The 14752-nt window shown below is 36.0% G+C and overlaps 1 protein-coding gene across 4 annotated transcripts in view; it reads left to right on the plus strand.

Annotated features, from left to right (window-relative positions):
• Positions 1-14752, plus strand: part of CGNL1 (cingulin like 1) — a 67701-nt gene that overhangs the window by 45793 nt on the left and 7156 nt on the right. For all 4 annotated transcript variants that reach the window (XM_052807237.1, XM_052807234.1, XM_052807235.1 and 1 more), the window contains exons 11-15: positions 2896-3048; positions 3610-3780; positions 6222-6383; positions 7209-7298; positions 13653-13736. In XM_052807237.1, coding sequence (XP_052663197.1) covers positions 2896-3048; positions 3610-3780; positions 6222-6383; positions 7209-7298; positions 13653-13736 — 660 coding nt within the window. The remainder of the gene's footprint in view (positions 1-2895; positions 3049-3609; positions 3781-6221; positions 6384-7208; positions 7299-13652; positions 13737-14752) is intronic.

The following is a 14752-nucleotide window of genomic DNA, read 5'->3' on the forward strand; positions in this document are numbered from 1 at the left end:
CCAAGTTTTCTGCTGGCTACACTTTAGCAAAACAATAAGGACCTTATTATGCTTTAGTGGTAATTTCACTATTTGAAGAATAAATGATTCTATGGCATAGCTACTAGCTAAATAATACAGACCATAATGTGGACACCTATTAAATAGATTTTGAGAAGAAAATTATGCAGAGTGGTGGGGTAAGAAAACCACCGTTTCCAGCCAAGTAGAATTCGTCAAGCCCAGAGAACAATCAGCTATCGCACACTTTTCCAAAGAGAATGGTTGTGCATGTGAACCATCTGATCATGCATTAAAAACGTGTTGATTTGGTAAGAAACAACACTGCTGTAAATTTTTTTTCAGTCTTGTACGTTATATGTACCCAGAGAAGCCTTTGCTTTCTCCAGTCACTAATAAATGTGATCACGGTAGGATCTTCATTGGGTCCAGGAAGTGCTTAGTCTTGTGATTCTCATGGCACATCAGGTGGCTCAACAGATTCTGATGCATCCCAAGAGGGACATGGGCATGAGACATTTTAACAGATGTGGGGGGAATGAGTGCGTGAAGCACCTGAACTTCAATTCCCATGATACTCTGAAGCAGCATTGCCACTGTCAGTTTATTGTTGAACTAACTAAAAACAAACTCAGCAAAACTGAAATTTCTCCTTGGAACAGGTCAGTTATCTAGGAATTGCACATTCTATTAAAATAATTATTATCACAATTTCACAACACTTTCTAATTTTTAGTAATGTACTTAGTATTTGTTTTGTCATCCTTCTTGGTAACAAACAGTAAAAATACGTTGATGAAAATGTGGAGATGCAATACATGAAAAGAACAGATTTTTCTTTTCAGGGTGCCAGAATATAACTCAAAGGAGAAGAAGCTAAATTTCAGTCTCTAGCATCTCAGTCTGCTACATATCTGAAAATCAGGCAAAAGTTAGCATGACCTGATGAAAGTTGAGGTGATCCACTGCTTGCATCAAGCCCGCTATTATTGTTTTCCTTCAGTATTGTAATTATTCATACCTATTATTACTTTGGCAATTATCCAAGTTAGTAGATGAAATTTCTTCTCATATTAGTGATTGATTTTTTTGTTTGGTTGGTTTGGGGGATTTTTTTGTTGTTGTTGATAACTCTGAAGTAAAGAGAGGGACCAGATTTGCTCTGGTGTTTACTTCCCTTTTCAGCACACTGGAAATGCAGAACAGCATCCTGCTGGCACAATTACTCTGCCACAGTATATTTCACTGATCTGTGTCTGCGCAGTTTGTTTCTCAAGGATGTGTAAACAAACAGTAAAGTTAAATGATCTGTGAAAGGCTGGTGGAGGGGGACACACATGAGGTTTTCATAACTTGTTCAAATATGGCACATTAGCAGGCTCCCAAGATTTCAGCAGCTTTTAGAAATGAAGTGCTAAAGTTGAACCTTTTCAAGGTTTTTAAAATCCTTTGGTGTCAGCTAAACCAATTCTGGTGTAGAATTAGACTTTGCAAAGCAACATCTGTTAGCCCCCAGCATGTTTTAGGGTTATGTATATACTTCTTAGGCATCCACCATAACTCCTGTTTGTATCAGTGATGTCTTTTGTTGACAGGTTGTACAGGAATGTGAGAGAGAATGAATCTTAAGAAAACTCTAACTTCTAACTTTTGATGATGATCTTTCTTTTCTCTCATAACAGAACAATTATTTTTTGAGATTCTGATCTATATTGCCTACAGAAATACTACTGTGTTTTCACATTTAAAGTTTTTTGAAGTGTAATTAAGTATCATGGGTATTAGGTATTCAACAAAACTTTATATTTCCAATATTAAAATGTAAAACAATGTTTTGGAATGCTTTTTACAATTTATGGTGATTTTAATTATTTACATTTTTCTGTTGGAACAATTTAAACTGTCCATAATCTGGTTTTAATCAATTAACGGTGCCTCTCAGACTTCATAAAAACAACCCCTTTTTCTAGTCTTGTAGTGCCTATTTAGAGTAGGGCCGTTACGGTATTCTATTATGGAAGGAGAAGGAAGGGATGAGAGTCCCAACATGCAGATGGAAGTTAAGCTGCTTTTCTTGTGTTGGAATGAACTAGTGACAGTCAGTTACTCTGCTGATGGACAGTATTTAGAAGTTGGAGGCTGTTAAGTTCTTGAACATTCTGAATGTGACAGCAGAAACATTTGGAGCTCCTGGTAGATGAGCATACAGCATAGCTCCGGAGTTCATTCAAAATTTAATCCAGATAGTGAAGGTCTGGTTTGAACATTAATGGCAAAAGTTCTTTCAGGAAGAGGATTTCTGTGCTAGGAGCTGCAAAGTTCTGTTTGCACAGCATCTGTCACAATGAGACATTGTCTTGATTAGGGTTTCTGGGTGCTATAGGAGCACAACAATGGGGAAAAAAAAATCCCCACTAGTTATTTCTCATTCGTTGTAGGAACAGATTTGTATTTTATTTTCTTTTACCTAGGAGAAAAGGATGTTGTTGAGAAAACTTCTAAGGGAGCACTAAAGGGAGCATATAGGAAAATGTGAAACCTAAAATGGGTATTGAACCTTGTGCAGGAGGTAGGTTTTACTGACATGTGCAACTGCAGAGGAATGTATGCTTTGCATGTAACAGAATCATGAAAAGGGTCTATGTTTGGTCTCATGAGTGTTTCAACAGTGGTTTAGGTATAGGAAGGATAAAGCACTGCATCACTGAAATAACGTTTGTCCTATACTGGCTAGCAAACTGTAACTCCATAAACTTTTTCTTTTTTACTTAAGTTTGTCCTAATATTACAACAGTGGGTGGTATTACTGTTGCACAGGGTGTTATATAACATTCCTTTAAGGCATTAGAAGAGAGGGTCTACATTTCATTATATATATTTTTTAATCTACTTCAGGAGAACATCCATTGTATTTTGCGGGAACGGCAACAGTTAACTCAGCAGTTAAAAGAGGAAACTCACCAGAAGGAACAGTTAAAGGAGATAAAAAATGAAATGGAGAATGAACGATGGCAACTGAACAAGACTGTTGAAAAGTTACAGGAGGAGGTATGAGTTCATTCCAAAGAGGCTGCAGGAATCTGAATATCTAACAGATCAAGAAAAGCTTTCAGCTTAAGCTGAAACAGTGGTTGGAACATGACTATCTCAAAATACTGTTGTAGAACAGTTCTATTTTGTTTAAACAAGATCCCAGATTTGAGTTCAGTTCTAATGTATGCTATAGCAATATTTCAGAGTTTTACAGCTGATTCTCAAAACGCTACTGCATTAGGCTTATTTTGCTGTGTGTGTAGACCATACAACTTAATATTGATGTACTGAAGTGTGACTGTTCAGGTCATTATGTCAGTCAGCTGGAAGAACTGCTGACAGACAGAAGGACAATAGTCTTGCCATACATACTATTAGAAAATAACCTTACTGTTTTGTGTTTGCACACTTCTCCATAGAAATTAATTTGTTTGGGAACATGTTTGATCAATTTCACATTTGAAAATACTGAGCTGAATATTGAAGCTGGAGAAAAAACCTTTTGGTGTAATAAGCCTGGTAGAACCTTTTGTAGCACTATTTTAGGAAAAAAATTTATATGTACTTTTTTCCCAGATGTCTGAAATGGTAGAGGTCTCAAGAACATCAACTCTGGAGCTTCAGAACCAGCTTGATGAATACAAGGAGAAAAATCACAGGGAACTTGCAGATGTGCAGAGACAATTAAAAGAGAAAACCCTTGAGGTAGAAAAATCACGCCTGACAACCATGAGAATGCAAGATGAGGTAATGACTCATAAGTTCAGTGACAAATTCTAACCTTTGACCTAGAATTCAGCTCAGATAGTTTTCAAGACAATCAATGTTTGCTATCATGCTTTTGTGTACTTCATCACGAGAGACTGATCTCAGTCAGCGTGCTTTTGAGTTTCATTCTTCATGATGGTGATCAGCATGTTACTTCTGCCAGAGAAATGGGATTTCCTGTTTATGACAGATAAATGCAGTGTTTGACAAATGAATGTATCTTCAGTGATATGACAAGAATTCCGTTGATGATCTGCTGCTCTTTTAATGCCTGCTACTGAAGGAATTGAGAATGTGGAAACATTCTTGAATTAGGAAAAAAGACCCCAAAAACAACAAACCAAAACCAAATTCTGGCTCTATAGGAGTTGAGATACATTCTCTTCTTCCTTCATGTGAGTCACGTTGCAGATTTTAATGACGAAGGTGTCTGTGCGACCAAGAATCAACCACAGTCTTGAAGTGTCTGCCTCTTAGCATGTAAATTTTGCTGTAAAGACAATCCAGTATTTTAAAGATCTGCATATACTTGTTCTGCAATTGAAAAGCTATGAGAATACACTGGTCACAGATGTTTTCTGTATGTAGAATATTTAATATTTTGATTTTTCCAGTTCAGAACTGGTCTTACATTGCCCTCTCCCCTTAACAAACTTGTTTTAAATTCAATTTAAAAGAACAGCAATAGAAGAAAGTATAGTTCCTGTATATTACTCTGTCTTCCTTCTATATTTATTCCATTCGGGGGTGGAGAGCCTTTGTAAAGGGATGAAGACTCATAATGAAATGTGAATGATAAAACTGGGATATTGAAAACATGGCTCTTAAGTTGAATAAAAGAATAGACAGCTTAAATAAAAGATATGTATATGTGTGTGTATGTAAATATGTATACAAACTGGGTTTACAGTTATGAAAAATACTTCTAGTGTTATCTATTATAACTACAAAACAAATACAAAGAAAAAATTCCAGAACAAAATAAACCTTCATTATTTGATAAAAAGATAATCCAAACACTATATAAAGGACAAAATATTACTGGTTATGGATTTCTACATCTCCATGAGGCAATATTTAAAATCCTAGGGCTTTAAAAATGTAGTATGGCAGCTAGGTGCAAAAGAGGAAACAAAATCTGAAAATATAGGATAGGCAGGTTAAACAGCAGACTTTCTAGAGGGACTAAATATTAAGGACAATTGGAAGTCTTTATTATCTCTTCCTCTCTTGGGTTTAACAAGTAGTACAAATACATAGTCCTTCCATTCAACGTGAAAGAGCCTGTTATCTGTCAAAATCCTCTTGGGTAGGTGTCATAGTGCACAAAACATTCTTTTTGAGTGTCTCATCAAAAGCCAACGTAATGATCATGGCAACACGAGTATCATCTTCCTGTTCTAGCAGAAAAATTATGAAACAGTCTTGCAAGGCAGTATGGGAGTTCTTAATTGCTGTGTCTCTTGTAAGTTCTCTGAGGATACATAAAAGATATCAATCTTGAAAGTTGTCAATCCAATGTCATTCTGAAATGTTAAATGCATATGAGATGCTGTTACTGTACAGACCTCTGCACTCAACTAGCTGTTCACCAAGTCATGCAGGTGTTTAGTGTTTTGTTGTCAGGACTTAGCAATAGGTAGCAAACTCTGTAAACAGTCACTAGTACATTATTTTAGCTTCATCACTAAAATAAGAACTTGACTAAACAGAGGAAGAATATGGAAGACTGTATGCTGAAGAAAAAAACTCCTCATTGTATGTTATATACATGTCATGAGTTAAGATAAAAGTATAAGGAATGATCACAGTCTCACCTAAAACCCCTCTCACTACTTATATATTTTTTTTTTCAAGTACTGTGAAGGTTTTAGATAATTTTATTGAGTACACGCTGTTGTTAGAATAGGAAACTTTTATCCTCAGCAGATAGCCGTACTATATCTAAAAGTTATACAGAGATATATATGTGTGAGCAATTATGTCACTGGTAAAATGCTGTCATTGAAGTGCCTCAGACATATAAACTACATAATCATGTGAAAGCTGAAATATTGGTAGTCCAAAACCAAAAGGAATAATATTGCAAAAGTTGCAAAGATATAACCATTTTGAAAACTGTAAAAATTTTGGTTTGCTGTAACTGCGTAAAAAGAAATAAATAAAAAACCTGCACCATGTATAATTGTCACTGTAGAACCTGTAGTGTGAAGTGTCTCTTATAGAGCTGATATTTAATCCAAGTTTATTTTCTTGGTGCCATCTTGTGGATAAAACAAATTACTGTAAAAGCCTGTAACTCAATGCAATTCCTGTCATGCTTCCAGATCTGTCATGTTTGTAGTCAGTCCCCTTTACTGGCATCACTTATTTATAGAAAGTACAGTATAAAGTGTATTACCATAATCTTATTGTTTCAGATGCGTTTTATGGAAGAAAACTTGAGGGACTACCAGAGAGCTCAGGATGAGGCAATAACAAAAACTCAGCTGCTAGAACAGACTGTGAAAGGCTTGGAGTATGAACTGGAAGCCAAAAACCACTTAAAAGATGATCGGGCAAGACAAATCAAACTAATGGAGGTAAAAGACATTTTTGAGGGTTGGTCTCTTATTAGAACTGATGAAAATAATTTTGGTATTTCACATGGATTCTGCCTGGGAAGAAGCAAAAGAACTTGATGTTGTTGAAAATCCATGTAGTACTACTGCAGGAATTATTCTGGTATATTCTAAAGGTGATCTGTTAACGTACCTATTGTAGCATGATGTGTTCTAAATTGCAATTATTCTTCCATCATTTTAATTAACTTACTTTTTAATTAATTTTCTCTGGAGTTTATCAGGCAAAATTGTATTCTTTTCGTTTGTAGGCCCATCACTCAACTTAAAAAGTATCTAGAAGTATAAGTTCTATTTAGCATCTAATACCAATTCATTTCAGGAGCCTAAATAACATTGTTATTCTAACTGTGTTGTTACAGGGTTAGCTTCATAACTGTTCAGTTCAACTAAGCTGTCATTTGACTTTCATAAACAAACACTTTTATGCCATTGTATTCATATGAAATTTGTCTTCCAAATGCATAATATAACTTAGACATTCTAAAAACAGTCTCTAGAAACATTACAGATTTTCTCTTATTTTCTTGAAATTTGTGGGACTGATTAAGAAAGGAAATGAAACTTCTATTTTGCTTCTGTCAGACACACAAATTCACTTTAAAGGCTTATCTACCTGCCATCTCTTTTTCTAGATTCCGTATGTGTTTTCAGAGGCATTTCACTTTCCAAGCCAAGTCTTTCAAATAGTTTGAATCCTTGAAGTTTAAGGAAGAATGCCCTGGTAGCAATCTGAAGAGGATGGGAAAGAAGTGTGTTGAAATTACTTTTCTTTGTTCCACTTAGGACAAGTTATCTCACCTGGAACTTGAGCTTGATGAAGAAAAGACTAATTCAGATTTGTTGTCCGAGAGGATCAGTAAATGCAGAGAACAGGTACTCAAGTTTTCCAACTGTTGTATACTGTTGGAAGATGAGGAAAAAGTGTATTAGGATCACAAACAATATTGATTAACTAAATAATGATTAGCGATAGGGTTTATATACTATACTTGAGCAGAATATGTAAAGCCAAAAAACCAAGGTTCACAAACATGATTAGATATGCTTCTCCACATCATCACAGACCAATTTTTTCCTGTTTTCCTGACTGGAAAACTGACACAGATTGCATATAAAGACTGATAACCATCCTCTGATATTCTTGATGCAGTGAGCTTCATCAAGTAATCATTGATGCATGCAGAGATGGTGCTATTTTAGGCTTAGTTTTAGGTGGTGAGGCTATCAGAGGAAGCCTGTTGTAGAAAATATCTTAGATTGAAAGATCACAATTTTTTAACCTTACTGAAAAGTAGGCCAGCATAATAGAGTCTTGATTTCAAAGGAGGAGGAGCTTAGGAAATTGTGGAATTAATTAGTCTTGTCAGCTGAACTGAAGATGCTGGCCAGTTTCAATGGGGAGGAAGCTTTATTTTCATTACAAGTGTAAAAACTGATTAAGGTATATCAAAGATAAGGCAGATGGAAAGTGTTTTCCACGTAAAAACACCAGTCATTAGTTCCAGAAGTGTTATGTGAGTAGATAGCCCAGAAAGAGGGGAAGAAGGATTTATTGACAAGGTTGTATCTCATAGGGCAGAAAACGTAAAGATGAAGTGGGATTTACCAAGCTAAGTGAGACCTATCATAGTAATTCAAACAAGTAACAAAAAGGTTCTTGACTGGATAAGAAAGAAGTTGTGGAAACTGTATGATGAGGTATCAATCAAGATAAAAAGTAATGCAGGTATGCCTCCTCAAATAAATGAACATTTTGCCTCTGTCTTCAATAAGGCCAGTGAATGTGCAGGTGGGGGGAAGTGGGGTGGGCTAATTGAAATGAGACCATTGAGCTGGAAATCACCACGTCTAAGACAATTAGAAGTTCATTGTTCTGAAGAAGGAGGCCTTAATGATATTATTCAAGATTTCGGAATGAAATGACGTACGAAATTATAGGTGCTGTAACAAAGACTTATAATAAACCAGAAAAGTAGAGATTAGGGCCTGATGACTGAAAAAAGTAACCAGAGCATCCATGGTCGAGTAGTCAGTATTATGCAAGTTCTTGATTAGTCCACAGAAAGGAATATGGTGATGTCATCATGGAATATCACAGCCTAGACAATGTTCTTTGCCTTAGTTTTACATTCTGAAAGATGTGAAACTAATGCATAACTTATTACAGCATGTCTACTACTGTAGCTGTACATTAAGTACTATACCTCATTAGTAGTTCCCTAGAAGTCCAGGACACAATTTGCATTGAGGTACCACCCACAATAGTCTGTTCAGTTTTCATTTCTCTTTCTTTCTCCAGAATAAAAAGAATTGCTGACATTTTTTTGAATAGCTTTTAATTTCAGAGGGAGAACAGAAAGTAAAATCTTCATTTCTATGTCTTTTCAATGAAATTGTATATTCCACTGAGACAGCTGGAGAGTTTTAAGTGAGTTAGAGCTCAGCTTTCTTTCAGCTTTCTTTCACGCATCCTTGAAACACCAACGCACCATTACTACTTTGCTGGGACTCAGGTTACTGAGATTCTATTTGATTGCAATATAGTCTTTTTGCTATTATTCCATTGATATTGTACACACTCTGAGTCAGTGGGTGAAATAGAATGTAAAGGACCCATAATAATATGGGGTCATGCTATTGTTAAAATAAGAAGCCTTTAATACTAGAGTCTATGCCTGTGTTGTAAGCCTGGGATAAAAGAACCTTAGTCATAGCTGCATTAGTGGGTACTATAGTAAGTTAATTTGCTACCTGAATGGAAACCTAAAATACAGATGGGTGACCAAAATGTTACATAATGGGTAAAAGACATGTTTATTTTGAGGTCTGGAGTTTCTCATTTCACACATGAATTACAAAGGTTGCTTTGTTTTGATTTTATGCCAGAATGACTAAGTAGTCAAATAACTAAAGAGTATTTCAGGGTCTGCTAAGCATTTATAATGACATGAGAAATTATAATGGATTTGTTTTGGTAATATCTGTATTTCTGTAATTTTTTTTTTATTATAAATGTGCTATTTTAATATACTGATAATGAACTATAATACTCAAGTTTCTAGTAAAAGCAAATTGAAACAACTGGTTCTATTTTACATAAAGCTAAATGTTTGAATAAACATTGGCAAGGCTGATAGTTCACATTTCATTTACCATGAAATGTTATCCTTTTTTAATTTAAACACCCTTTTGAATCTGGGAATGGCTGTATGAGACACTGTTCTCTTCCCTACCTTGTTCTTGAGAAGTACCACAGCAAAGTGGCAACAGTAAAAAAACTTGGGGGAAAGGTGGATCATATCCTATTAGTCTTTAAATGGTAAGGTATTAGCAACTCTGGAAAGAGCAAAAAACATAGAAAGCTAGAGCGCTCAGCTGCCCTTTGAGTCTAAAGCGAGCAGGGCCAGGGCACATTTTAGTACATGATGGTTGTTTTCCTACAAACAAGTGAAATGAAGTACCTCTTGCCGTTATTTTTTTTTTTTTTTTTTTGCCAACATAATTGAAAAATACTTAAGATACCCTCATCAATTCTTGTATTTTGTGAAAATGCAAACATGAGTCTATCGACTTCAGAGTTGTTTCCAGTAAGTGTGAAAAATACACTGGTTAGTTTCCATGGCAGTTTTAGAATAAATACAGAAGGATAAAATTGCATTGACTGCATCATTCGCTTCCTTTTGGTAAAGCATTCCCAATGGATAGCTGTATAACTGCTCTTTAGCTGGCACCAGGTGTGGGAAGCAAACAAATGACAATGTGGACATGAAGGTTGCTTCTCAATTATGAACGATCAAAGGGATTTGTTTGGCTTCGGCTTGTTCGTTTGTTAAACATTGTTTTTTGGGTCACGTACTTGAGAATTGTATATGTAGGTCAATATATATAGGCCCATACATGTATATATATATTTTACTTTTCCCTGCTTAGGTATTAAGAAGAAACATAGGCTGTGAACCTAGTGCAAGATGGTAAACAGTGGTGATAGCATCTAAAATATTAGAAATCAAATTGCTTTCACTAGTAATGAACTCAACAGCTGCTTCTAATCCTAAAGCTGGCACAAAATGCAGTTGTGTCTAATAAAGCTTTGTAAAATCTGATAGTATTGCTTTTGTCAATTCTTTGTTGTTAGCATTCTTCAAATCCAGCTGTGATAACTGTTGCCTTAAGCTGCAGAAATAGTTTATTCTTTTAACATAATGAGAATATATTAGATATAGGAAAGTTAGACTGTGAAGCACAAAGCTCTGCATGGTACATACCCAGAGCCTATCTTAACTGCTGTGAAATAAGTGAAAAGTTTGAGTACATTTTGGCAGACAACTGCTTTTTTCCTTTGTGCATGTTAATTATGTGTTTATTAATGAAAAGTGCAAGGAGGTAAGTGAAAAACAGTTTCCACCTCCCCCAGCAAGAATTGTCCTGCTGCCCTTCTCTTTTTACAAGCTCTTGTATATATTTGCACGTAGCTTTCTGATCCTAATCAGATACAGTACTTTTTCTCTCTCCTACTGTTTTTCTGTAAGGTTGCTTTTACCATGAGGTGTCTAACAACAGTAGCAGTCATCTTGGAAATAGAATAATTTTCCTCTAGATAATTTCTTAATTTGAGACCTTGGGAAGGTTGCACAAATTTGTCACAGCCTTTGAGCACAGTAAGAGCACAGCAGAACTTTAGAGTGGTCCATTAAGCAAGTTCCTACATAAAACAAAAGCCTTTTCTTCAATTAACAGTTGCATTTTTAATTAGTCATTCATTTTACTACAAATTTTGCTTTATTTTTTCTGTGTCTATCTTCATGGCTAAAGCAATTACAGCAGAATAAATTCAATGTACTCCCTCACATTATAACTTTTTTTCGTATGTTTCATGAATAAATGCAGGTATTATATGGGTGATTCTAATTTTTATATATAAAATAATATTTTAATATATAAAATGTTTTACTATGTAATGTATAAAACATTTTTATTATTATTAGGTTTCTATGTGACAATGAGAGCTTTTAGGAAGTTACCCAGCTGTTGAGAACACAGCCACGTGCTAACATTTGTACTCTAGTAACTGTTATGACCTTAGTTTTCAGGAATGCCTTCTACTGTTCTGAAACCGTACTGTGATATAACATAGCAACTGCATGCGTTGCTACCGTTGTTTGTATTCATATATTCATTTCAAAGCTACAGAAACAGTGTAAATGACTTCTTTTAAACATGTGATTAACTAAAAATATATATTTTAATATTATTATGTGGTAAAAAAAAAAAGGCCTAAGGTAAAATTTCATGTGCTGTACTTGTTTAACCTTCACATTCTTAGCATTGCTTTTGGATTTTTTTTTAATGCAAGAATTCCCAATGGCTTTTGAAAGACCTTTAGTGAGATAAATCTGTAACTTTGAGCTGCTTAACTGTGATGGTCTGTTTATGCAAGTTCGTATGTAGCTGTTGTAAAGCAGAGAAGAATGCTGTGGCTGCTGAAACCTTTGTCAGTCTTTTTGCAGGTACCGTTAATTGGCATAGATGTTCACTGTGTTCCCCAGGTGATATTCATCATAGTAAACATTGTGCAGGGAATAGCACAAATGCTGTGGTAATAATGTTAGCTGTGCCTGCAAAGGCGTTTGTAAAGGCTTGAGGGCAGTCTCAGCAGGAATGAGAGGCAAGAAAAGTATTTGGGTCCTACAAAATTTTACTTTAGCCCTGAAATTTCAGTAGCAGCTGTTAGGCAGTTTAGAGCTTCTCTTTGATCCTCAGAATTTTTTTTTCCAGTCAAGTCCAACAGTGAGATAAAACAAACTAATTCTGTATTCTTCTCTTGATTCTGTATTGATCAGGTAGTTTTTTAACATCTTACATATGGAGAATATACTTCCCTTTTGTTATTGAATATGCAACTGAAATATTTACAGAAACTGTAGCAAAAGTTGTGTTTTAACAAAACAAACAAAACCCACCCTCTCCCCAAATCCAGAAGACGGTGCTTTCCTCGTATGACAGACATAAAATTGACCGGAGGAGGGAAGCAATATGCATATCCAGTAGGCATCAGAGTCTGTGGAAAAAGAGCTTCTACTATTTCATAGACACAGGAAACTGTAATTGTCTGTAGAGTGTCTCACTGAGTTCTAGGCACTTCTCTGCAGTTATCAGTTTGCATTTAATGAAGTGAAGCTCTGAAGTAGACTAGTCACCAGCTTAAAGGTACGGTGCCATTTCAGACCTTCAGACTTAAGTATGAAGAAAACAACTGTAGAAGGTGTTTGAAGACTGATGTGATGTGTCGTGGTTTAACCCCAGCCAGCAACTAAGCACCACACAGCCGCTCACCCACTCCCCCCCCACCCAGTGGGATGGGGGAGAAAATCGGGAAAAGAAGCAAAACCTGCAGGTTGAGATAAGAACGGTTTAACAGAACAGAAAAGAAGAAACTAATAATGATAATGATAACACTAATAAAATGACAACAGTAATAATAAAAGGATTGGAATGTACAAATGATGCGCAGTGCAATTGCTCACCACCTGCCGACCGACACCCAGCTAGTCCCCGAGCGGCAATTCCCCGCCCCCACTTCCCAGTTCCTATACTAAATGGGACGTCCCATGGTATGGAATACCCTGTTAGCCAGTTTGGGTGAGGTGCCCTGGCTGTGTCCTGTGCCAACTTCTTGTGCCCCTCCAGCTTTCTTGCTGGCTGGGCATGAGAAGCTGAAAAATCCTTGACATTAGTCTAAACACTACTTTGCAACAACTGAAAACATCAGTGTTATCAACATTCTTCACATACTGAACTCAAAACATAGCACTGTACCAGCTACTAGGAAGACAGTTAACTCTATCCCAGCTGAAACTAGGACAGGTGTTCTGGAACTGAGTTCCCTGCCATGTGGTATGTCTCTCGTGGTACATTTTAGAGTTCAGTTCCCTGCTACAGAATATATATACTGAACATCAACAATACCCAATGTGGCTGGAAAATGCCTAGAATAAGCACTGGGAATAACATTGGCTTCCCGAAGCAGAAAATTTTGTTCAAGATTGTAATTATAAACTTCATCTGAAATCATGCGTATGTCTTGAGTTATAAGAGAGCAAATTTTTTCTCATTGTGTGGGTATATGTACTTTATGTATAATGTGTGTATATATATACATACACACAGTATCATATAGATAAATGTAAATTAAATCTTTTATTAAAATTTCTGTCCTTTCTATTATAGATTGAACAAATGAGGACAGAGCTACTTCAGGAAAGAGCTATAAAGCAAGATTTGGAGTGTGACAAAATTTCGTTGGAAAGACAGGTAATTATGGCTGGAATATCACCACACTAGCAAGATAATAGGCTGGGTATCTACCTTCATTAGGAAATTCAAATAAACATTTAAGGAATACAGTGTTTGGTAGCTGGCACCATCCCACCATAGTGTGCTGCTAAAAGTATGTGTTAGTAAGAATAGATTAAAACCCATGAGTATCTTAATACTGATACTCAAAAGAAAATATTATAATCTTGAATTAAGTCTTCTCTTAGTATTTTTTTTCTTTCCAGACCCCTTGTTTTAGCTTGAGGTTTGTCACAGTTTATATATTTCATATACTAAACACTCATACTATGCATACATCTGTTTATGTACTATAATAAGACATTTTTGTTGTAGTGAATGTAGGCATCTCTCTACCACATAAATTCTGTCTATATATTTGAGGATCAAAGACATTAAAAATAAGAAATGTCACAGTTGATATGGTATACTTGTTTTAGAATAAAACTGAGATATCAATATAGAAACTTTTAAAAAGCATATATACAGCAAAGACCATAGAATATCAAAGACACTGTTATCTAGTGTCGTGGTTTAACCCCAGCCAGCAACTAAACACTACGCAGCCGCTCACTCACTCCCCCCCCACCCAGTGGGATGGGGAGAAAATCAGGAAAAGAAGCAAAACCCGTGGGTTGAGATAAGAACGGTTTAATAGAACAGAAAAGAAGAAACTAATAATGATAATGGTATGGAATACCCTGTTGGCCCTGGCTGTGTCCTGTGCCATCTTCTTGTGCCCCTCCAGCTTTCTCGCTGGCTGGGCATGAGAAGCTGAAAAATCCTTGACTTTAGTCTTGTGATGGGTTAACCCTGGCTGGATGCCAGGTGCCCACCAGAGCTGTTCTATCACTCCCCCTCCTTCTCAACTGGACAGGGGAGAGAAAATATAACAAAGAGCTTGTGGGTCGAGATAAGGGTAGGAGAGATCACTCACCAATTACCGTCACGGGCAAAACAGACTCAGTTTGGGGAAAAATTAACTTGATTTATTA

Source organism: Harpia harpyja, chromosome 14 (assembly GCF_026419915.1).
Source record: "Harpia harpyja isolate bHarHar1 chromosome 14, bHarHar1 primary haplotype, whole genome shotgun sequence".
Classification (NCBI taxonomy): domain Eukaryota; kingdom Metazoa; phylum Chordata; class Aves; order Accipitriformes; family Accipitridae; genus Harpia; species Harpia harpyja.